We start from the raw sequence: 26042 nt of genomic DNA, 5'->3' as shown, positions 1-26042 counted from the left end.
GCTGCCTATGAAAAAGCCCATGTTAAAACGGACTTCAAATGAGGTCAGTGAATCCCCTTAGCGAGCCATATGGAGAGAACATATATGGAGAGAACATATAAGCAGGTAACATTACCATTTCCACACAAGCTCTCTGAACTACTCATTTCGTCATTCGAGGACAGTAAAACAAGGATCTAAAAAAAAAAAAAAATGAAAAAAATACAGCAGGTTCAATAGCATCTGGACCAGAAAAAACATCCAGAGAGACATGCAATCGATTGCAACATGGATACTGACGGTCACATGACCAGGAAAGCAAAAATAAAGGAAATTTTAACCCAGGAGAACAGGTAAGAATGAACAAACTAGTTCAAATCAGAAAGGTCATGAATGGAGTAAAAAAGTTGCAAAAAATAAAAATGTCCCAGGCAAACAGATCAGTCACAAAAAGGAAAAAAACAAAAATGGCACATGAAAGCGTATGCTGCACAATCCATTTTGATCAGCTTCATGTAACACAATATTCAATTATTTTAAGAGGTGTTAAAAAGCTTTCCCTACATTGATAGGGTGCTAATTATTCAACGTCGTACACGGGTGTACAAAAGCCAAGTCCCAAATGCTACAATAAAAAACAAAATAAGTTGCAAGGATGTCTTACATGCACAGCAGCAACATTTTCTAAACCAGAATTGTGTGGTACTTTTCTATAGGCTACCAGGCAGTTCTAGTGGAGGTTTCAGTAATACAGGTCGATTCCCTGTATATATACATACAATTATATTACATCATCATACCTTCAAACCCAAAGTAAAAAGAAAGTAGACCAGCATCAGTTGAACTGAAATTACATTATAAATAATTATTTGATGTCTTTCCTGTTGTAACGTGAGCAGATATAACCGGTTAACAAAAGACTTTGCTAGAGGGTAAGAAGAATATCCAAATCTTATGCTGACTTCTCATGGCTAATTTCTAATTCTCCAAAATTTGATACAACCTTGGAAGTGAACATTAATGCTCTCTTAAAAGAATAAATTCCTTTCAGCAATAAAAAAGGATATGCATTTCTAGCTTAATGATTACTTATGGTAACAGAGCAAGTGAAACAACAAGAGTAAAGTCATAGAAATTCAAACTTTTGTGGAAGTGGAGTAATAAAATCCCACTGTTAGGATTAGCAAGTTAGCTTTTTGTCAATGGAACCAACTTAACCATGCCTGAAACTGATTTGCTTCAATTACTTATCGGTACAAGTTACCCATTTTCTACATTTATTGTTTTGACATTCAGATTAGTACTTCCATAATCATCTATTCAAATGTTTGAATTAGTACACTGAAACATAGTTCCAGGAATAACATTTTTCAAAATAAAACATTTACAATTCCTACTTCAAAAATATGTACGCCAAAAACAGTTTTTTTAAAAAACAAGTTTAAAACACTAACGGAGTACACTTGGCGAAAACATTTTGTTTTTCTTCAAGTTCATACATACAATTCAGGAGGCTATATGCTGAACATATTCCTCTAAAAAGATTTTAGCCAGTAACTGGCCGAGGTAGAAGCCGTTCATGAAATCAGCTTCTTTTAAGTACATCACCATCTGCCGACAAATAGTAGAAAATAAAAACCTAAACAATTTGCTTTATAGCCAGACAAATGTTTTAGACCTTGTACTTCTGCTCTTAATTTCATCAGGAGAACTAGATGCATTATACTTGTGGGCTCTTTGATGTTGATCCAGATCAGTCTTTTTGGCAAACGCTTTCCCACATTTATTGCACCTAAGAAGCGTAAAATTTTTAGTCACTTTAACCTCAATGCCAACATCGGCACTTTCAATTTTTGTAATTGGTGAGACAGGGGGAGTACCCTGTATTGTAGCAATCTCATTCTCTTCACTATCATTGAGCTCTGTGCCATCTTCTTTATTAAGAACAAACTCTATAGGTTTTTTAACTGCTCTGCTTTCCAAATTAGAAGTTATCTTTGCGAGTGAACGAGACGTCTTTTTATGTACAACCGTTATATGCCGTATTACATCCCTTTTGCGACGTGTATCATAGGTACAGATTGGACATCTGTAGAATTTAACAAAAATTGTATTTCCATCTGTATGTAAATCAATGTGCTTTTGCAAATTTTGCTTCGAGGTAAACTGGCGCTTACATACTTTACAGTAAAGTTGCTTAAAGTCAAACCCTGCAGACAATTTTGGTTTCCTCAACCTTTGCTCGCCATGTGTTGCAGAGGAGGCAGGCGATTTGGCAATTTCAGAATCCATCTTTATTTTACACTTCTGCATTGCTTGTGTGCTAGGTTTCTCATTTACATGATTCGCCCCCTTAAATTCGTTTTGTGGTGAATGCACAACAGTGAGTGGCAAGGATACTATAGGTTTTACTGGTTCAGGGACTTCAACCTTTACTTCTGATTTTTTGGCAGTATTATAGCGTCTTTTTTGTCGCTGAGGGTCTACTGCTTTCAGAATGGTCTTGTGAACTACTTGCATATGTTTTTTCAACAGAACTTGCGAACTGTACTTCCTTCTGCAATGGGGGCATTTAGATGCAAGTAATGTGGACGAATCCTTTGAAGAATCCTTTTTCACAGTCCCAGTTTTCACAGTTTTTTTGGGCAAAACAGTCTCTGTGTGTATGGGCTTCTGAGGCTTTGCAGGTATTTCAGCAGGAGGGGCAGCATCTCTTCTGTGGCCTTTATGAACTTCTTCAATATGCCTCCTCACGTTTGCTTTTGTTGCAAAGGTCTTTTTACATTCCTGGCAAGTGGTAGTTGGTGTTTTATAGATTAACTTCTTACTAATCTTTGGAGAGGTCAATTTTGGAGAGGTCAATTTTGGAGAGGTCAATTTTTTTTTCACTTTCATCTCAACACACCTCTTCATTTCTTCATACTTCTTTTTGTGTAGTCTTCTCACATGGCGGCGGATACCCCGTCTAGAATTAAATTCTTTAGTACATAGTCCACAAGTAAACTGGTGAAGAGTACCCGGAACCTTGGATGTTTCCAAGAAAGATTTAAATACTATAGGTAGTTCTTTATCAGAGGGTGTGGCTGATGTATCTTGTTTTATAGGCTCAGAAGGTAGGGGCTCTACAACCTCAGCTTGAGGAGGTGAAGGTACTTGCTCTGTTGTAGGTTCTTGCACTTGAACGTCTGCCTGTTCAGGAGTTTTGCTTCTCTCATTGCTTTTGTCTGGAATGCTGGCATTATTAACATGCTGAAACACTGCATTTGGGTTAGTCTCAATGGGTTCTATGTTGATAACATAATCTTCTTTGTCTGCTTTTGGATAGATGGCTTCCAGAAGATCTTTTATGGCTCGACTTTGCTTGCTGTTTTCATCTGGTGATCCTGCAAATACAGACATTTAGTTTGTAGCATTTCATTTTAGGGAAGACTAGGCACATTTGCATTATTACTTAAAATATTACAAACTAAATGAATAAGGCAATAGGAAGCAAGAACAATATGCAGCAATACGCAGTGTTGTACACTTGTAGAGAGATTTTGATTAAATTCAAAACTAAGGATAAAGTTGAAAAAGACAAGTGTTTTCAGAAATATGAAGTATTAAGTACTTGTTTTTCATACAATGATTTCTACAGACGTAACGGTCGCTTTATAGTTGTGTGAGTAGACATTATGGTGCATCAGAAATATGGAGAGTGGAGTCTGCCTTGTCCAACCCCCAGTAATCATGTGTTACGAAGGCCAACAACAAAGATGGGTAGAGCACTTTGAAGAACTGCTGAATCAACCTGTGCCACATTCTCCACCAGACATACAGCCAGACAAGGACTTGCCAATCGACTAGAGCAGACCAGCTAAAGAAATGCAGCAAGCCATTAAGCATCTGAAAAATTGGAAGGAAGCAGGTCCTGAGAACAGACATTGAATCATCAATAGACATGTTCTACCCCATGTTTCGAAGGACCAGGAAAGAGAAGGTGCCATCAGACTGGAAGGAGGGATATCTCCTTCCAGAACAGATATCAACAAGATCCATAAGAAAGGTGACCTGAGTAACTATACAAACTACAGAGTATCAATCCCAAGCAAAGTGTTAAACAGAGTCCTCCTGAACAGACTAAAGGAACAAGTCGACACTCAGTAGCGAGATCAGAAAGCTGGCTTCCACAAAGATAGATCCTGCACAGACCACAATGCAATAATGTGCATCATAATCGATCAGTCAATGGACTGGAACGGCCCGGCCCCCCTCTATTTCAATTTCGACTTTGAGAAGGTATTCAAAAACATGGACAGAGACTTTTTGGAAACTCTTCTACCACTATTGTGTGCCACATAAACTCATAAGAAACATCAGGCATTCTTATGAGGGAGTGACCTGCAGGAAAGTCCATGGAGGGCAACTTGCAGAAGCCTTCCAAAGTGAGGACCGGAGTCCGCCAGGGTTATTCGATCTAGCCTTTTCTCTTCCTGCTGGGCACAGACTTGATCATGAAGAGGTCCACAGTAGAGAGAAGAAATAGGATCCTGTGGACACCTTGGATGCAGCTTGACGACCTTGACTTTGGAGACCTTGCCATACTCTCCCATTCCCTATCAGCAGCTGCAAGAGCAGACAGACAATGTGGCAGATACATCAGTAAAACTTAGCTTAAAAATTCACAGGAAAAAAACAAGATCCTGAAGGACAACACACCCCGCACAACTGCAGTCACTTTTGTAAGCGATGCACTGGAAGAGGTTGAGGCCTTCAGCTCCCTGGGCAATGTCATAAGCAAGCAGTTTGACAGACTTCTAGGCAAGAATGGGCAAAGCAAGTGCTGCCTTCATTCAGCTAAAGATCTGGAGCTACACTGTAAACCAAGATCAGACTTTGACACCAACATAAAAACAGTCCTTCTGTATGGAGCAGAAACTTGGAGGACAACATTGACCACTACCAACAAAGTCCAGACCTTTATCAACACTTGTCCGATGAAAATCCCTCAAATCTGCTGCCCAAACACCAGCAACAACAACCTATGGCAGCACACTTCACAACTCCTTGTGCTTGAACAAATCATGAAAAAATGCTTGACTAGATAGTCCACACCCTCCACAAGCCTGCATCAACCACCACCAGGCAAGCCCTGACCTGGAACCCTCAAGGGTGAAGGAAAAGGGAAGGCCAAAAAACACCTGGCCCTAAGGGCTCGAGGCAGACTGCAATGAGATGGGTTACACCTGAAGTTAGACCCAGATGTTTCATGGCTTTCAGCAATTCACAAGTTCATAGAAGTAGGCCTGAAACCATTCCATCAGCAAACTATTGTGAAAACTATTTTCTCATTAGCAAATAGGCACACTTATTTATACTTGTGCAACAAACTGCTTCACAAATGCAAATACACTATCTTTCAACATCATGAAAATCATTTAGCTTTTTTCATGAATAAACTTTCAACCTTTTCCAATGTGCAGAGACTAGAGGGGAGTTGGTGAATACCCTTAACCATGCAAGTCTGTTGGTGTTCACAGATTAACAGGGCATTACGACCCTAAAAATACCACTTTATGACTGCTTAGCGCCCCTCTGTGGGCTAGATTAACAACTGTACTGGACTAGCAGAATGGTAAATCCACACCCATAAAAACTGGTAACTGAAATTAGTCTTTTCTGCCAGGCTTCCAGGCTACAGGCTGCAAACACCTACACTCTGCAGCGGATTACGAATGCTCTACCAAGATAGCTCAGGCAAGCAAGCCAGAACAGATGGTTACTGGGTAAGTAGCATAATCGGTTCGAGGCATGTGTGCTGCAGATACACATGCTTTGCATAGACTATTTAGCAGTATTCTCCCAAAACAGTGGCTAACTGGCAGATGTTGCTTGAAAAAGTGTCTTTTGCACTGCTTGCCCTACATGGACTTGTTGACGTGGTACCACATCCACACAGTAGTGTTTGGTAGAGGTGTGTGGTGTGGACCATGTTGCTGCTTTACAAATGTCAGCTATAAGGATGCTAGCTAAAAAAGGCCATAGACGCTCTTATTTTACGAGTGAAGCATGCTCTAGGAGGTATAGATCAAGTTCTTTTAGCTTTAGCATAGCAGGTTTGAATGCATTTAACAATCCACCTTGCAATACCAGATTTAGAGATCTGATTGCCTTTGTGAGGTGTAGCAAATACAGCAAACAGTTGTTTCGCCTTACGAGAATCCCTTGTCCTTTCAATATAATAATACAATAAAGCTCTTCTGACATCAAGAGTATGAAGAGCTCTTTATGCTACTGAATCAGGTTTAGGAAAGAAAACAGGTAACAACTGATTGGTTGATATGAAAAGCAAAAACCAAGTTGGGAAGGAATTTTGGGTTGGTACGAATAACTACTCTAACTTTATGAAGTTGAAAGAAGGGTTCTTCTAAGGTTAATGCTTGTAGCTCACCAGCTCTCCTCAATGAAGTGATCGCAATGAGGAAGGCAACTTTCCATGAAAGAAACTGTAACAGACAGTTGTGTAATGGTGGCCCCAAGAGCCGTGCAAGCACAATGTTTAGATTCTAAACTGGTGCAGGAGGTACCCTGGGTTGTATTAGTCTTTTGAGGGCCTCCATAAAAGCTTTAACTCCTGCAACTTTGAACAAAGATAGATGTTGCCGGTTTTGCACATTTGCAGCTACTGCTACAAGATGCAATCGAATGAAGGTGTACGTTAGACCAGCATGCTGTAGATGCAAAAGATAACACATTTTATTTTGAATAGAGGCATCTAGTGAATTAATATTGCTGTTGGTACGATATATAAGAACAAAAGTTACTTGTTACTTACCTGTAAACCGTGGTTGTTCAGTATTGGTGTCTTTCATAGATTCATATGCTTGAATAATTCCCCGTCGTCGAAGTGGGAGTCCCACGGTACATAAAATAGTAGTAATGTGTGTGTGTGTGTATATATATATATATATATATATATATATACACACACACCGTATTTTCCGGCGTATAAGACGACCCCCTACTTTGCTTCCTAAAATTTAGGTTTCGTGCTATACTCGCCGTATAAGACTACCCCCACTTCCAGCGCAGTCCAACGCAGTCCTGCATAGCCATTCCGAGAATGTATTTTGAACTTACCTGATTAGTGATTCTAATCCTCCTCCCTGTGGGTGAGCAGTAAGGCTTTATCAGTGGACAATGTTAAGCGTTTATTTTACAAACTCAAAGACTGAACTCAAACAAATTGGTTGTATAAACAATATTGCTTTACTCGCAATATTTTTATTTAGAATGAAAAACTGTCACTTGTGAACATACCATACCTGTTTGTCATCAAACATGTACGGTACGGTAAACATAAATTAGTGCATGAAACAGTGCAAGTGGATTAAACTTTCCATAACTTTTCATAAATCCAAGCGATTTCTACAGGATTTACAACGTTCCCTTTAAAAGCCTTCAAAATCCTCCTCTTCGTCATCTGATCTCATAAGTAAGTCAATGAGATCTTGTGGTACATCTGTAAGGCAGTCATCGTATGGATCTGGTACCAATTCCGTATCAGATGATGTGGTCTCTGCTTCGGCATCCTCTTCATCTTGCCACAAGTAGTCGTCCTCCATACCATCTAATGAATTTGATATGCCACACTTTTTCTGCATCGATGTCGTTCCAGGCCTTTATGACAAAGGTGCACAAAACATCCAACTGTGGAGCACGCATGTTTCCTCCTTTTGTGAATGTTTTTTCACCGCTAACCATCCACTCATTCCACTGTTCTCGGATGCGATCTTTAAATGGCTTGTTTAGGCACACATCCAGTGGCTGCACCAACGATGTCAATCCTCCAGGTATAACTGCAGCATCTGTTTTTAGTCTTGCCAGCCTTTGCTTGGTGCTTGGAGTTAAATGAGCCCTGAACATATCCCACACCAGTAGACTACGTCTTTGTAGAAGTCCACCTGGTCGCCTGCTCCATACATTATCAAGCCATAGCTTTACCCCTTCTTCATCCATCCATCCTTTCTCATTCACATGCACAAAACAACCAACAGGAAACTTGAGTTTCGGCATTGTTTTTCTTTTGAAAATAACCATTGGTCTCAGTTTTGCGCCATCAGCTGTGCATGCTAGTACCACTGTGAAACTGGACTTCTCATGTCCTGTTTTTATTAAAATTGTCTTTTCACCTTTTTGATGGACAGTTTTGTTTGCAATCATATCGAAATTCATTGGAGTTTCATCCATATTTCCGATGCTACTTAGCGCATAGCCATGTGCATTGCGCAGCCTAATAACGTAGCGATGGAAGCTTTGCATTTTGGCATCAAGATCCGCAGGTAATTTTTGGGCAATTTTTGTCTTTTGCCGCAATACCAGATTATGCCTTCCCAAGAATCTGGTACACCAGGATACAGTGGCCTTAAATCTGTTGCTGAGATCTGGGTTAGATTTGGCCCACTGAAGTGCAACCAATCTGATTTTATTTCGGGTCACTACATAACCGCTTTGGCGATGCTCAGTCACCATGTCTGCTACATGCTTTTCAAGTTCTGGCCAATGTGGGGTGCCTCTTCTTAATGCACACTTGCCCCTTGGCATACTCCTTAATGCTTTCTCATTTGCTCTCCAGGCCCGGACTATCTTTTCTGTTACTCCATATAGTCTTGCAGCAGCACAGTTATTATGTTCTGTGGCAAAATCCACAACTTTAAGTTTGTAACTGGCTTCATATTTCCTTCTTCTTGCCACTGCTGGAGCCTTGCTGGGTTCTTGACTGCCAGCCATTTGCACTGGATGTACCGGTCCTGCTGGAGCCTTGCCGGGTTCTTCACTGTCAGCCATTTGCACTGGATGTACTGCTGGAGCCTTGCCGGGTTCTTCACTGTCAGCCATTTGCACTGGATGTACCGTACTTGTGCTGTACAGTATGAACAGGTGCAGAGACAATCACGGCAAGTGCTCTACTGCCTTCGGGAACATTCTACAGTCCCCTTTCTATGCCCATGCCCATGCCATGGAGAGAGGAGCGCGTGCCTAACGTGCAACACAGCGGGGGCTGCCATCTTCGGCGCTGGCTGCTCGTTATATATTTCGGACGTCCTGCTGCCTCGTCCTGCTGCCTCGTCTGCCTGGGGATGTGCAAGAGGTTGGAGGCGCGTGTGCAGCGGCAAACGGCAGTCGAGGTAAGACTCATAGCGCCATTTGCTCGCTTGCGAAGCGGTCTGACACCTTCGAGTGAAGTCCTCGCTATGAAAAAACGCTTGCTTTCGATACTTGCACAGTTCATGGCGCGGGGCCTGGGTGTGGACGTTGCCAGTGCCGGTGGCTGTATTTTTTAACATAAGGTGTGTTGTATTTCCTATTGTGAAGCGGTCTGACACCTTCGAGTGAAGTCCTCGCTATGGAAAAAAACGCTCGCTTTCGATACTTGCACAGTTTATGGCGCGGGGCCTGGGTGTGGACGTTGCCAGTGCCGGTGGCTGTATTTTTTAACATAAGGTGTGTTGTTTCTTGTTATTTCCTATTGTGAAGCGGTCTGACACCTTCGAGTAAAGTCCTCGCTATGAAACAGCGCATGAAAACAGACCATGAAATTTGGCACCTGGCGTATAATAAGACGACCCGACTTTCCAGAACATTTTACGGGGTTAAAAAGTCGTCTTATACGCCGGAAAATACGGTATATATATATATATATATATATATATATATATTTTTTTTTCACACCAGTTATAGTTAGGTGGAAATTTTACTCTCATAAAACCATTGAAATTCCCACGTTCTAGTTAGTTGGACTCACTATAACTTGCACTGCTGATGACGTCACATATTACATCACTCATGACATGGTCAGTGACATCACTCATGACATCACTGATGACATCCTCCAGTGAATGTGTATCTTTCTAAAAAAATGTTTTTTTAATATATGTATATCTAAAGGTTGATGGAAGAATACATGGGTAAATAAAGGTCTAAATGGATTTTTTTTGTGTAAAATTGATTGGTTAACTGACTTATTAAATGTATCTTAGTGAATACATATATTAGCGAGTAATGTTTAAATATTTAAATATCTGTATCTGTGTCTCACTGTGTATAAGTGGCTGCATGGGTTGGTGAGTAGCTACATGTGTGTGTATATGGGTTATTAGTTGGTTTTTTGAGTATCAGTGTCTGTATGGTTCGGTGGGGGATATTACTTAGAGCACAGATGCATGAATGAGTGACTCACTATTTGTATGTATTTTGAAGGCAGCATGTGTGCAAGACTGTATGGGTGGATGATTGTGTATATGGGTGGGTTAGTGAGAATGTGTTTTTATAATTGATTGTTTAAGAGTAAATATGTTTCAGTTTCTGTAGAAGTATGTGTAGTGGTGTGTATATAGCAGTATAATCAAGTAAATGGTTTATTTGCAGGTGTGAATTAGTGTGAGTAACTATATGGATGAGTATTAGTGTGTAACAGGATGTATAGGTGTATGAGTACATATGATGAGTAAGTACATGCATGAGTGACTATATAGAACTGTTAGTGAATTAGTGGATGTGTATGTAGATGTTGGAATTACCTAATAAGTTGTTGTAATTGGTATTGGTTTCTCCTTTAAGAAAATGTTAGTTTCTATTTTTGAATGTGTGTGTCAAAGGTTATTTTATGCTGATAGGAGGTCTGCCACTTTGTCACAAGGATGTTGTCATCAGTGATGTCATTTGAGATGTCATCAGTGATGTCATGAGTGATGTCACTGACCATGTCATGAGTGATGTAATATGGGACGTCATCAGCAGTGCATTGCACGCGCAAGTTATAGTGAGTCCAACTAACTATAACGTGGGAATTTCAATGGTTTTATGCGAGTAACATTTCCACCTAACTATAACTGGTGTGAAGCCTATGGTTTTTTCAGTGAATTTAATAGGTTTTTTAAATGCTAATGCCGAACTATAACTGGTGTGAAACCTATGGTTTTTTCAGTGAATATATATATATGTCTGTACTGCTTGGGAGGGCGCTTGGAGTGAGCGAGCCTTGATGCGGAAACGGAACGTGTGAATATATATTACATTTCTATGGCAAAATGAAACCCCTCATTTTGTTCCTTTTCAAATTAAATGTATTAAGTGATACCACTTTATTCCAATCAAGATGACTTCAGGTGTGCCATACTTTTGTAATAAGTAAGACTGTTGGCGTTCTAATTGTTCTTTAGAACACTCGGGGACATTCTGTCATTGGGCTATAGTTGGGCTACATCTGGCTGATATTTGGGCTACATTTGTTTTTTTTGTCTCTGGTGGCCATCATTGGGCTACATTTGGACTCTAACATATATATAGCCCAATGTAGCCCAATATATATTTTTTCAAAGTTAATTTTCGTAAAAACCACTGGAGCACATATCTTGAGACCTAGCAAAGGCACATCGGGCTACCAGTCCCTACAATTTTGCCAAGTTTGGTGCAAATCCATTCAGCCGTTCGGGCTAAAAGTGAGTTTGACCGCCCTATGGAAATTAACATGGGGAAAACACGTTTTGGGTCCCCCCTTTTATCTCGGCCCCAGCTTGACGAATCCCCCCCAAACTTTCAGGGAAGGACCGGAGCTCCGCGAGGCAAATTTGAGGAAATTCAGGCAGATTCGTCAACCGACGCCAAAGTTATTCACAATAGGATTTTTTTCAATGCAAAATCTCAAAATTCTAACTATAACTACCTACTGGCGACCGCCAGTAGGTTATATATACCCTTGTTTTCCCCCCATCACGCTACACCAGGTACACAGCATTCTGGGAGTTGGGAGTTCCCTACAGACTAACATGCGGATGATCACATGAGTGGGGACGGCGTTAACAGTGGACTACATAAAGGTTGTCAATACTTTAACTGGGCGCTATGGACAAGAGGTGTAACAGCGAGGGGCGTCTGAGGAAGGAGAAATAATCCGAAATGCATTATGCCCGGCTGTAAGGATATCAAATAAAGAACCCCACCTGTATTTCCCCGTCTGTGGCTCCTTCCTTTCAAGAGGTTGGAGGGCTGTTGCAGATATTTTCGTGACAGCCAGAGACACGCCAAGGAGTCCTGCTTCATTAAGTGGCTGCCTGCTTCACTGGTCTCCGGGGCTCCCTCGGCACAGGGGAGCCCCGCACCTGTCCGTCCCGCCTCCTCGTCGTCCTCGTCCTGGTGCCGGTGGCTTCCTGCTCTCCTCGGGGCTCCCTCAGCACACGGGAGCCCCAGCCGCAGACAACACTTCTCTCTCCAGCTGGCAGGGCGCCCTCCCATCACGGGAGCCCTGCAGAGTCAGCCGCCATCTCCCCTCTTCCCCCTCGCGGCGGGGGCGGACATTTCGGCCTGGGATTGGCCGGCCGGCCCAAGCACTTCCGGGTCGCCGCGGACAGCGCGGCGGCACGATTTCCGGCAGGCAGGCGGGAGGGTGCACGCACGCGTGCGCGCCTATAGATATATAATTGAAATTAAATGCACATTTCACAGCAAATACTAGACGGATTTACACCAATTAAACAAAAGCGTAATCTGCGAACCGGTCTCTTCAACTTTGCCAAATTTGAAATAATTCCGTTCAGCCGTTCGAGCTGTAGCCGAGTCTAAAGGTCCTATGGAAATTTGCATGGGGAAAACACGTTTTGGGACCCCCCTTTTATCTCGGCCCCCACTTGACGAACCGCCCTCAAATTTTCAGGGAAGGAGCGGAGCGTAATGGGCCATCTTCTTTGAGAAATTCACGTAGATTCATTAACTGGCACCAAAGTTATTCCCAATAGAATGTTGGTGATTTCCTATGGAACTAGGTCCTAACTATATATTACCTACTGGCAGTAGCCAGTAGGTAGGTAGGTAGGTAGGTAGGTAGGTAGATATATATATATATATATATATATATATGTCATAAAGAAAGTTAAAAAAAGTACCATAGAACAACATAGGCCCAAAGGGAGAATTCACTTGAGTAACATATCCGTGTCATTATAATAGTCCACATTCCAGCCAATCAGGCTGCAGCACCCTCTAGAACCTTCTCCTCAGAAGCTCAAGCCCTCAGATTTTCGTAGCACCAAAGTGACCAAGAGTGCATGAGGAGAAGAGAGCCTCTGAGGGGAGGAAGGGTGGGTCGCATGTGAATCCATGAAAGACACCAATTCTGGAGACCCACAGATTACAGGTAAGTTTTGTTCTTCTCCAGTATTAGGGTGTCTGTCATAGATTCACATGCTTGAATAAGAATAGAAAGCAGTACGCCAACACGAGTCATAAAAGGCAATAAGAACAGATGCAAGCAATAAATGCACATATGAATATCACATATATATGAAAGAACCTTTTATGACAAGAGGCGGGAAGCAACAGAGGCTCACCTTTATCTGAAGAGATTTTGTAGCACCGCTTGACCCACAGCAGTGTCTGCAGCGTCAGCCATCTCCAGACAGTAGTGCCTCGTGAACGTGTGCCTGCTGGACCACGTTGCCGCCCTGCAGATCTGATGTAGAGGCACTCCAACAAATAGGGCAGTAGTGGATACAACTGCCCTCGTCGAGTGCTCGAACCGGAGCAGAAAGAGGCTTGCCAGCCCGTTGATGGCAGAAGGAGATGGCAGAAGAAATCCATCTAGTAATGGATTGTTTAGTGACTGGATGTCCTTTGCGCATCCGTCCATAGGCCACAAAGTCTGATTTACGAAAAGCATCAGTGCGTTGAATATAGAATTTGAGGCAGCGCTTTAAGTCCAAAGAATGAAGAGAGCGCTCGGCGGGAGACAGAGTCCGGGAAAAAAGTTCTGAGAATGACAGGTTAGTTAAGGTGGAAGTCTGAAGGAACTTTAGGAATAAATTTAGGATTTGTACGTAGTGTAACAGCGTCCCTGGGGAATTGAAGAAAAGGAGACTGAATGGTGGAAGCTTGGATGTCGCTCACTCTCCGGGAGGATGTAGGTGCGGGGAGGAGGGCAACTTTCCAGGTGAGGAATTTTAATTCCGCAGAATGAATGGGCTCAAAAGGAGGACGGAGGGGCTGTGATAAGACCAAATTCGGGCGCCAAACGCCGGATGGGCGGAAATATCCGGAACAGGCCCTTAAAGAACTGACGAATGATCCGAGGGGAGTACAGGGACGTAGAACCATCATGGCGAAAGCGGGAAATTGCCGCCAGGAAGACTTTAAGAGTGGAATGCGAAAGTCCAGACTTTGCCAAAAGGAGGAAGAAAGGCAGGATTTGCTCAGGCGTGGCGAGCATAGGATCGAGTTTCTCTTTATGGCACCAGCTTATAGGTCTTAACTGTCGAAGGAGCGTGTGCATGAGCCAGCACCTCCCTGCACTCGGGAGCAATATTCAAATGTACAAGCTCATTGTGCTCAGGTTCCAAGGGTGCAGCTGGAGAGACGCCGGATCCGGATGGCAAAGCTGGCCCTGGCTCATGGTGAGCAGATGAGGCAGAGGGCGAAGAAGAATCGGATCGCACTGGGAAAACAGTAGAAGATCCGTGAACCATAGGCGATGCGGTCACCTGGGCGCAATCAGTATGACGTGACACGGCTGAAGTCTCATCTTGTGCAGCAGGCGTGGAATCCGACGAATCGGCGGAAAAGCGTAAACGAATTTGCTTGACCAGTCGATCGAAAATGCATTCCCGCTCGAGCCTCTGTGGGGATGCAGACTTGCGAAGTGTAGGCAATTGCGGTTGATTGGAGTTGCAAAGAGATCCAGCTCCGGCTGCCCCCACAAGTGAAACACATACTCCAGAGTTGGTTGGTGGAGTTCCCACTCGTGATTGTCTGATGAAGATCTGCTGAGAGTCGGCAAGGGCGTTGGAGACACCCGGCACGTGAACTGCTATCAGTTGGACACGATGATGAAACGCCCATTCCCTTATCTGTTGTGCCTGTCTGGAAAGCAGAAGAGACCTCGTTCCTCCTTGCTTGTTGAGGTAGTGTATACTGTGGTGTTGTCCGTACGCACCAGCAGCGATTTTCCTTCCAACAGCCTCCGGAAAGATTTTAGGGCGAGAAAGATGGCCAAGAGTTCCAGGCGGTTTATGTGCCTTGTGCATTGATCTGCAGTCCATTTGCCCTTGCTGACAACCCTTCAAGGTGTGCCCCCCAACTCTCCAAGGAGGAATCCGTCGTGAGGGTAAGCGAGGGATCTGCATCCTGAAAATGCCACCCTGTGGCGATGTTTGGAAGGTGAGCCCACCATTCCAACGCACTCTGAATGCAGGGGGTCAGGCAGACCTTGTCGTTGAATGACTCCGAAACTGGTCTCCATTGTTTGTCCAACTCCTCTTGGAGGACTCGCATATGTAGCCTGCAATTTGGGATCAGGTGTATGCAGGAGGATGCCATGCCTAGAAAAGATTTCAACATCCGGACAGTAGCGGACCTTCTTGAACGCAGAAGAGCCACCATCTTGACCATGAGAGCTTGTCGCTCCTGTGAGACAACCCCCTTTGCCATACGGAATCTATCAATGCCCCCAGAAAGACTTTGTTGTGCCGGACATGAGATTTTTCGTGATTGATGGAAAGGCCCAAGGCGTGAAAGACAGACAGGCAAGTATTAGTGTGTTGCATTGCTGCTTGAAAAGTTGGAGCCTTTATCAGGCAGTCGTCCAAGTAAGGGTAGAACTGAATGCCCTGTAGGCGAAGAAATGCCTCAACCGGAGCCATGATTTTCGTGAAGACTCTCGGCGCGGAATGAAGGCCGAAAGGCAAGACTTTGAATTGGAAGTGCTTCGATCCTACGGCGAAGCAAAGATATTTTCTGTGTCTGATGTATGGGCACATGAAAATATGCATCTTGTAGGTCTATGTTGGACAGAAACTCTCCGGAATTTAGAAACTGTAAAATTTTCCAGGTCAGCATCCGAAATGTTTGGGACTTGATGAGCTTGTTGAGGGCTCGGAGATCCAAGATCGGGCGCCACTCTCCTGATTTTTTCTGGATTAGAAAAAAGCGGGAATAAAAGCCCTTGCTCTGTTGTAATCGAGGAACCACTTAGACAGCCCCTCTCTGTATCATAATTTTGACCTGAGCAAACAGTTCTTTTAAATGTGCAGAGGGAGGGCAGGTGGGTGGAAATTTGAGAAATTCGAGAACGTGGCCCTTTAAGATGACATCCAAGATCCAACGATCCGAAGTAATTCTTGACCAATTGCAGAAGTGATGGGAGATTAGACCTCCAATTTTCAGCGCAGGAGAACACTTGAGTTTTGGAAAGTCACTGTTTTTTTGAGGTAACACTTCCTCTGTAGGTGCTCTTTCTCAGATGAGGCCTGGAATCGGATTGCCTATTCTGGTTCTGAAAGGAGTAGCGCTGTTTGTTGTCACCATAGGAACGGTACTGGGAGGAGGTACGAAAATTGGAAGAAGTACCTCTGCCAAGTACAAAAGGGCCGCTTATGGTACTGGAGGGATACCAGAGCACGAGCAGTATCAGATGCTTTTATTGTTGCTTTTACTGCTGCCTGGGGATCCCCTGGGACCCCAGTTTGGGAACGGCTGCCATTGACCTTGAATTATGAAAATGGTCAGCCCAACCTGTGAGAGATGTGTATGCTGTTAGCACTGTCTATGGAACAGCGTTGATGAAGAACTGCTCTTTTGATAAGTTTTGTGTGTTCCACCACTGCAAAGATCAATGGGTGAGCGGTCTACAAATTGACCGTGAGACTGATTCCATAGACGTGCTTAACACTGTTGTAGAGGACGCATGTGTAACCTTGCATGAGGCACTATTGCAATGCATGATGCCATCCTTCCTAACAGTTGCACAAAAGTTCTGACTGCTAAGTATTGATTGGTCTGAAACTGTAGTAGCAGAGTTTGAATATTTTGAATTCTGTTTAAAGTCTCTTCCAGATAGGACTGCATTTGTGAAGACTGAAGATGAGACTTCTGTGCATTGACTGTAAAACCAAAGTGGTGGAGTAGATTTAATGCCTGAGTGTGTTGTAAACACTTTTGGTGTGTGCTGGCTTTGATGAGCCAGTCATCTAGGTATGGGAAGACATTAATTTGTTGTGTTCTGAGATGTGCTGCCACCACTGCTAGGCATTTTGGGAATACTCTGGGACCAGTAGTTACTCCGAATGGGAGTACTTTGAACTGATAGTCTTTTCCTGCTATCAAAAATCTGAGATATTGGAGTTGTGCTTGGGTGAACCAGAATGTGAAAATATGCATCTTTCAAGTCCAGTGTGGAAATAAAATCACCTTGCTGTACAAGTGGAAGTACTCGTTGAAACGTAACCAAATGTTCCGATGTATAGATTTAACGTTCTTAGATCCAAAATTGGTATTAAGGAGCCATCCTTTTTGAGGAATAGAAAGTGCAGAGAGTAAACCTCTGTACCTTAGTACTGCAACAGAACTGGTTCTATGGCTCCTTTTGCTAAAAGAGCTTATACCTCTTGTTTGATGAGTTGCTGGTGCTCTGATGAGTTTGTGAGTGCGAGGTGGAAGTATTGGGAGGATTGCTGGTGATCTCCAGGTAATAACCATGTTGGATAATGTCTAGCACCCATTTGTCTGATGTTGTGGATTGCCAAAGGAGGGGAAATTGTTGAACTTTTCCCAGACATGTGTTAAATGATCGGGGGAGTATAGGTAAGTCAGTTTATTGGGGGAAGGGGAGTTACGTGTTGGTGTGCTCTTACCCCAACCTTTAAAATGGTTTCCTATGTACCCTCCTCTATAGAAGCCTCAAGAGGAAGAGGGTTGTGTGTTGAACTTGTATGATGAAGCATTAGAGTCTGAGGACCTAGTTTTGGACCCTCCCCTATAAAATGAGCAGCGAAAGGAGCCTCTGCTTGAGGATGACTGAAGTGCCCATGAATGTTGCCACATCAGTGTCTTTTCTCATCTTTTCTAAAACCTTATCAACTTGAGGTCCGAAAAGATGCTGTTTGTCAAAGAGGGTAATTAAAAAAAATTGCTGGGCATCTGGTTTAAGACTTGAAATCCTAAGCCAGGCATGTCGACATAAAAGAATGCTGGTATTAACTTCTCTTGCTGCAGTTTCAGCAGCATCTAGAGCACATCTACAGAAGAATTAGATATACATTTCCTTCTTGGATTAGCTCTAGTGCCTTTTTCTTGTGCTCTTATGGGAGATATTGAAGTAGGCCTTCCATCGCGTCCCAGTGTGCCAGGTCATACCTAGCTAGTAGGCACTGCGTGTTGGCAAAGCGCCAGTTGTTAGTGGCTTGAATGCCAGAATCCGGTCCTCAGAAGCTTGTTTCCGGTCCAGGGAAGGCAAGGTTTGGCAGTTCGGGCTGGACTGTTCCCATGAGACACAGGGTCAGACTCATTTGCATACGGCCATGTCTGAACTGGGGTGGTGTGGAGTGCAAAAAAACGATGGATTTAGGCCCGGATCTCTGTACTGGGGTGAATGTATGACATTGTTCTGCATTCTGTCCATCAACTGTGGTTTTTGCATTCGTCACCCCGAGTGGGATGGGTATGCTCAGACGAGAGTCCCATGCTCTCCACACCACTGGATTAAAGCAAGCCGGGCTGAAGACGGCTGGAATGCCAGAAACCGGTCCTCGGAATCTTGTTTCCGGTCCAGGGAAGGCATGGCTTGGTAGTTCCGGCTGGACTGTTCCCATGAGGCACAGGGTCAGACTGATTTGCATACGGCCATGTCTGAACTGGGGTGGTGTGGAGTGCAAAAAAACGATGGATTTAGGCCCAGATCTCTTTACTGGGGTGAATGTATGACATTGTTCTGCATTCAGTCTATCAACTGTGGTTCTTGCAGTTGTTAGTGGCTCTTACCAGATTGCAGTTGTTAACCACTCTTACCAGATGTGCGAATTAATTTAGACTCTTTATCCAGGGGAGGTGCATCCCCAGAGGTCTGCGAGTTTGCTCTCTTGCAAGCATTAGAAACTACCAGAGAGTCTAAAGGTAGCTGCCCTCTAAAAACAGGATCAGATGGTGATGGTTTGTATTTCTTGTCAATACTGGGTGTTAAAATTTGGGCACAAACAGGGTCTTTAAAATCTCATCTGCATGCCTCATCATGCCTTTCAACATTTGGAGACTTTGACTAGTCCTATGTGAGGACCCTATTGTCCCAAATAAAAAGTCGTCATCTAAAGCCTCTTTGTGCAGTGTAACTCCATGATCAGCTGCTGTCCTTGAAATCAGCTCTTGATAAGATAAGTTATCCTCTGGAGGTGATGGTTTTGTAGGGTATAAATCTGGTGCATTATCCACGGTGGATTAATATTATATTTGTCCCATGGATCGGTTGGTAAAGGAACATTGTCATCATCATCTCCTAAATCAAGCTGTGCATGAGGAGACCCCAATGGTGTTATATGTAGTAGATCTGAGCCTGGCAGTTGTGGTAATGGTGAAGAGGGTGGAGGTGATGGCAAAGTAGGGTGGATAGGACTTGTAGCAGTGCCCTCCTTCTTAAGAGGCATCTTATACTCTGTGTCCTCTGAACTAACTTTACTTTTTGAAGGAGTTTTAGCTAAAAAGTGTCCACTATCTGGGTTGATGTAGAGCTCCAGGTTTAGGGTCAAATCTGTTCTTCAGGACATCTATGATCGGTTCCGGGGGATCTGGGAGATGATCTTTTGATTTAGGTGCTAAAGGTTTCGGTGCCGAACCAAGCTTGTCCTTCAAAGCTGCAGGTTTCAGATCCGAACCAGACTTTTCTTTCGGAGTGGAATGTTTCAGTTCAGAAGACTGTCTTGACTCGTTCCTGAGCCGGAAGGCTTGACTAACTATTTTGGTGCCAGGCCCGAGCATCGTCTCGGTGCCGGCCAAGGTCCGAAGGCAGAGGTGGTGCCGAAGCTTTATGTTTAGTGGGAGAGCGTTTATGGGGTAAGGGGGCTTTAGTACTCAAGGCACCCTGATCCTGCTGGAACGTCCGCAGACTCCAAGTCGATTTCTAAGTCAAACTCAGATTCTGGGACCGAGAAGGACCCCGCTTCTTCATCAGCTGTCGCTTTTCCCTGTTCTGATTCACCTCTGGAATATGTTGACTGCAGTAGCGCTGCATTTCTCGTTGTCGAGCCAGATGACCCCAAAGAATCTTTCGATCGAAATGACAGACAAGCCTCACAAATCTTCTATCAAGAGGCACAAGTTGCAGACTTGGTGTAGGTCGGTGCAAGGGCACTTGGAGTGGCACCGAGGATTGAAATTTACCAGAGTCTGTTCCATCAGCAGAAAGCTGGACCAAAAGGCCGCCCACAATGTTTGGAGACTTTCCCCATCAAATCAATATGCGGGGAGAGGGAAACGCGTACAAGAACAATATCGTCAAGGGTACAGTGGGATGCGCACCGAGGGGAACCCGAAGGACTCTTTTGAACTGGAGCGCAGCAACACAAGTCCAAACCCGATGGCTGAAAGAAAACAACGGAGTCGATGCCCATGCGCACTATCACTGAAAGGAGGAGTCACTTTACCTCATGACTGGAAAAGACTTCTACGAAGAAAAACAACTTTCAAACATCAGCAACTAACACTAGATGGCAGGAGTATACAAAGCATGTGTATTTACAGCAGATATGCCTCAAACACCGTTTTTCACCAAGCTACAAGGCATATTTTATAAGCAACTTACACACAGGCAGCCTACTGTGGCGAGGGATGTTAAACTTTTTAATCCAGATAGCAAAAAAGCAAAATGAGACGAAGTGCGGCTCTCAAAGGCCATGCATGGGGAGAGTAAAGAGGCTAGGGGAGAGTAAAGACGCTAGGGGAAATAATAAATTTGCTATAGCTAATGGCAAAAAAACTGGGATGATAAAATCTGGCCATATTTACTTCTTGCTATTAATCGGAAGGACAACAGATCTTTTTTGCCCATTGTAGCAGAGATGACCGTAGTGCATCACCATCACATTCAGCCTGAGAAGTGGGTTTCTCATTTTTAAGAGCTGTATGCTACAAAGGCCCTTGTTCTCGACAGCGATACCCTTCCCAGCACTATGACCGAAATCTTCATATATGCAATGGAGTAGCACCGAGACTTCAAATACTGATCTTATGCACTTACTTCAGAAGACACTGCTGAGGCAATTCACTCTCTAAAGCCAGCCAAACCACCATTTCAGGTGAATCTCATGTGACCTGTTTAAATCGGAACCTCTGATTTGGACTAGTAATATCAATCTCATTTCCAACGCTGTAGCAGGAAGATGTGGGGAATCCCGGACACTTGGAGGGGTGCTGAAATTTCCATGTGCATAAAAAGGGTGACCCGTATACTCCCTCAAATTATAGGCCTATAAGCCTTATGGACAACTCGCAGAAAAGTTTCACTACGCAGGTCCTGGGTAAACGATTAATTTGGGTCAACAATAAATATGTTTTGTCTCCACTCCAAGTCGGGTTTCAACCAAAGACCAGTACTTCTGATCAGGTATTCACATTGGCTCTTCTTTATCGGAAATCCGCTTTGCTACTTAAGCCAAAATGGTACGTGGCACTTGCCCACTTCAGAGCCACTTTTAATCTAGTCACCCGGGGGAAATGATGGTGTCTGTTGCTTAACCGCATCATTGCTGCAGCAATTCCTGTGCTGTGCTGCAATTTTAAAAATCCCTTGTTATGTGTCAAGGTCAACTCGTCACACGCACAGCGCAGGTAACGCCCATGACGAGCTGACCTTGTCACACGCATCGAAGGGGTTAAAATGGCTGTACCCGAGAACTTGTTCAACCTTCTAGCTAAACTGCAGATGGAAAACTATGCTCCGGTCCGTTGGGGCAGCAAAGGGGAATGGACAGATCACATTCCCATTTGGTGAGGTGTACGCCAAGGGTGGGTCCTTGCTCCCACTTTATTCATCTTCTATATTAAAAGTGTGGTACAGTTACTTTCAGACTGCCAAAACGATTTCCCGGTCTTAAACAATAAATGATACCAATCTTCTTATTTGCTGATGATATTCTCCTCATTTCTAAAACACCAATGGGGTATTAGCTATTACATTTCTGGAATTCTGCAAAACTAGAGCTTCAGAATTAAATTAAACTAATAACAAGAATATGGTGTTTGGATTAGGGACTGTTAGAATTTGTGCAGTGAGAGTAGGAGAAGAATCACTAGTAAAGAGTCCATAATACAGACTAGCAGTCCGGATTACTGACAAACTTAGGTGGGAACGCCAACTCAGTAAAGGCTCACTCCTTATTCAGCCTGCATCCCAGGCTATTCTGCAGCTGCACAGAAAACATATGCTCCCATTTGGTGTCTCCTGCACTGGTAGTTTACTGCACGAAGGCCCAGAGTGCTGCAACCTTCGCCACAGATGTTTGGGGGTATGCGGACACTGTGGAAAACATCTTCGAGAGATCACTGTTAGCTTGTCTGGTCAGGACCCCTTTAAGCTCGCTCTTTTTTTTTTTAAACTTGGGCATGAACCGAACCTCAAGCCTGATATCACTGAAATCTCTAGCGTGCTGGGTTAGCTTGAGGACTACATCAGAGCCTAAGGCAAACAGGGTGTCCCTCAGGGAAAAAGTGTTTTTAAACAATATTATGAAAGTTCCCAGATTGAAATACGTGTTTAATTGGTATTTGAAGCCTGGTCTCCTAAGATTCTGACATGAACCTAACACAATCGGCAAATCAGAAGTATAAAAACATGCTATTGGGCCTATGTCCATGAACAATGTATTGCGTGACAGGCCAACAGGTGGCTAACCAACACATTTTGGGAATTTAAGGTTACTCCTTTGTTTGAGCTTTATCAGAACAATATCACCACTCCATTTGCTAAGAGCCTTATTGAGAGTCCAGCAGTCCATAGGACCACCGTACTCGCGGTGGTTGTCCGACCACCGCCACACTGTGGGCCTCTGCAGTATTATGAGTGGGGCATTCCGACCGCCACAGGAACGCTGCATCTGCTGGTGATCCAGGATCCCGCAGCGGTCGCGCTGCAGACAGGAGCAGAAATAAGCTGGTAGTGCTGCTGAGGAACCTCTAAATCAAATCAAATAAAATCCGCTTTATTCAGTGCAGTTAAAATCACCATAAAAGCATGTATATAAAAAGAGATGCCCCTGGGGATGATTCGTTGAGCCATATAAGTGTTAAATACATTGAATATTAGACATCATAATTAAAAATGCAAAAATGTACGGTAGCATATACATTCTACAAATAAAATACATAGGGAACATAATGCCTATTGTAAAACATCCATAAGTGGTTAAAAGCATACAAAGGTAATTCATACTGATCGATATCGCTAGTGATCATAAGTCTGTAGGGTAATTAAAAATGTATAGGTAATTCTGAAAGTCATCATCCAGATTTTCACAAAGGGGTTAGGGACTTAAGGAGACTATTCTTTTCAGTTGGTATCACTTGTGATCATAAATGCATATTAGTATATCTGCAAAATATTTTTAAGATTTATAAAGTATTACTAAAATCACCATTCAGATCATATAACAGTACATCCAAATGTATGCAATCCTTTCTTTTTCTGAGTGCAGATTGCACATATCAAATCACTGCACTTACTATTTTCATATTTTCCAAACTACAAACAAAATTAAATGTTTGTGATTAAAAATTGTATTTGATAAAAAAGGGGCATTAAAAATAATTTCCGGATTTCCCTATAAAAACTGCAATACAACATAAAATGAAGAGTGGATTGGGGTGTTCTTCCATCACAGGAACAATTCGGTAATTTGTGGCACAATTTTTCCATGTTTGGGAATGATACTAAAAGATGCAATGTGCCCAACCTTAGCCTGGTTAAGTAAAATCTGCGTTGGATATTACCTACCCACACAAGATAAAATTGCAGACCATTCATTATTGGAAATTCACAATAGGCTGCAACACTATTTTTTAAACTACCAGCCCTACACATTTTATTCTCTGTGAAGGCTAGATATCCAAGCTTTAGGTCACTGTTCTTAAACTCTGCGATTGAGGTCGGGTTCTTTTTGTTAACGTCTATATTGCAGTATAAAAATATGTTCCAGCAATGGTATTTTCCTGCTATGGTCCAATGTTAAACAATCCTTTATTAGATCTTTTGGGATTTTTGTTCCTTTTTTAACCCATATCCTTCGCCAGAGGGTCAGCCCCACCAAATGTATTATATCGTTTAAATGCGAGGCAGACAATTCCTTGTGGGCTATGTAATTCGCGGTGGATCTAGCTACAGCCAACAATATTTTAAAGAAATTGTTTCCAATGGTAAGGGCTATGTTCGCTCTTCCCCATATTGCTGCCCCATAACAGACCCCCGGAACACATTTACTTCGATATAAGGCTAGGATTTCTCTTATTGGTTTGTTCTCGAGCTTCGTCGAGAATCTATATTAGTCATGTACAATGTGAACTCTTCTATAAGGAGTTACAATCCATTTGCTGTTCTTGACATTAACACATCATCTGCATATAATAAAACAGACGCGGAACGTGTTCCTATTTTCGGGGCATCTGCATTCAAAGTTTGTAAAAAGGGGTCGATATTATTAATATAAAGGGAGAACAGGAGTGGCGCTAGCACACACCCTTGTCTAATACCACGCATTACTCTGAAGACCGATGTGCATTCCCCCTCTTTCCCGAAATTAACCTTAGATGTTAGGAGGTTATAGGTTTGGGAGAGGTATGCTATTATATCAATCGGAGCCCCGAGATCCTTCAGTATTTGCCATAATGTGTGGTGATGGACTAGGTCGAATGCGCTTGTAAGATCAACAAAACAAATTAAGCGCCCCTTCCTTTGCTAGTGTATACTTCCCTATTAATACATCTAAGTTCAAGCATTGCTCTACAGTGCAGATGCCCATTCTGAACCCAAACTGAGCCTCTGTTAACATATTTTGCTCACTAGACCAATTTTCACGCCTCTCTAAAACTATGCGGCCCATCACTTTCAAGGATTAATTCAGAAGGTATATCGGGCGGTAGCAAATTGCTTTCCCTCAGTCGCCTTTCCTAAAAATAGGGACAATAATACTTTCAGTCCAAGTGGTAGGTATTATTCCCCCACAAATAGCATTGAATACGTTCATTAAAACGGGTATCCAGAAAGCCATGTTATTTTTTAAAGCCTCAATTGGCACTCCAACAACATCAGCTGCTTTCCCATTGGCGCTTTTACATAGAGCCAGTAGGCTCCACTTACATAAAATCACCAGTTCTCACATCAGCTATACTTAAAAATTCGGGATTAAAAGTACCTTCAAAGTGGGATACCCTTTCTTCTGGGACTACTACAGTATTTATTTGTACAACATTATTTTCTTTGAAAAAAATGGATGATTAATTGTTTCCCAAAAAAGAGCATGATCATTTTACCACAGCTGCTTTAATGAGCTTCTCCCAGGCCTCGTCGCTTATCTCCCTTTTCCTTTAGATCAGAGAATTTTTATAGCCTTTCCTCACCTGACTAATCCTAGCACTATCCTTAGGTATTTGTTTTAATGCCAACTTTAGTTCTCCATTCAATCTGGAACATTCATGATTAAACCATCTTGGGCTTGTTTTCATCCTCTTCTTAGCTGTTAAATCAGCTGCAATTGTAAAAATTATGTTACAAAAGGCGGTTTTGTCGAATCAGGGGAAGAACCATCTAGACAAATGTTAAAATTCTTTTGAGTTTTGCCATAAAGATTGTCCATAAAGGCTATTGGGTTAACTCTCGACCACTTTGAGATACCATTGTTCCCTTGGGTACTAATGTTCATATCCATAATTTTTCCCTGAGCTTTTGGTGTCATAATTAATCTTTGTGACACGGTTAGGGGATAATGGTCACTATAAAGACTCACATTAATTCGTATACTTACCAGCAGATGGTAGCAATTTGTTGTAACAATAATGTGATCTATATCTGAGGAAGAAAGATTCCCCACGAAGGTTGGTAATTTAGTTTTTCCATCTTCACTTGAAGGTTCTTGTAGTGCTAGATAGTGTTTATGTATGGCATTATTTAGTACATTCCCATACACATTATGGATAAAGAGCGGAATTTTATCTCCAAACTCATCACAGAACCCACAGGGTTCTCCCACTTCATATTCACACTTTGCACAATTAAAATCTCCTGC

General features: G+C 42.9%; 1 protein-coding gene across 3 annotated transcripts in view; it reads right to left on the bottom strand.

The window, feature by feature from the left end:
• Nucleotides 1-244: 244 nt before the first annotated feature.
• Nucleotides 245-26042, bottom strand: part of ZNF800 (zinc finger protein 800) — a 154361-nt gene continuing 128563 nt past the window's right edge. The window contains exon 6 of one of the 3 annotated variants that reach the window (XM_086967406.1): nt 245-3362. In XM_086967406.1, the coding sequence (XP_086823532.1) occupies nt 1633-3362 (1730 nt within the window). In that variant the 3' untranslated portion in view covers nt 245-1632. The remainder of the gene's footprint in view (nt 3363-26042) is intronic. The other 2 variants (XM_086967407.1, XM_086967411.1) reach the window with 2 other exon arrangements.

The sequence above is a fragment of the Lissotriton vulgaris genome, chromosome 1_1 (assembly GCF_964263255.1).
Source record: "Lissotriton vulgaris chromosome 1_1, aLisVul1.2, whole genome shotgun sequence".
NCBI lineage: Eukaryota > Metazoa > Chordata > Amphibia > Caudata > Salamandridae > Lissotriton > Lissotriton vulgaris.
The sequence above is the reverse complement of the archived record's forward strand: the minus strand, read 5'-3'. Positions and strand labels throughout refer to the sequence as shown.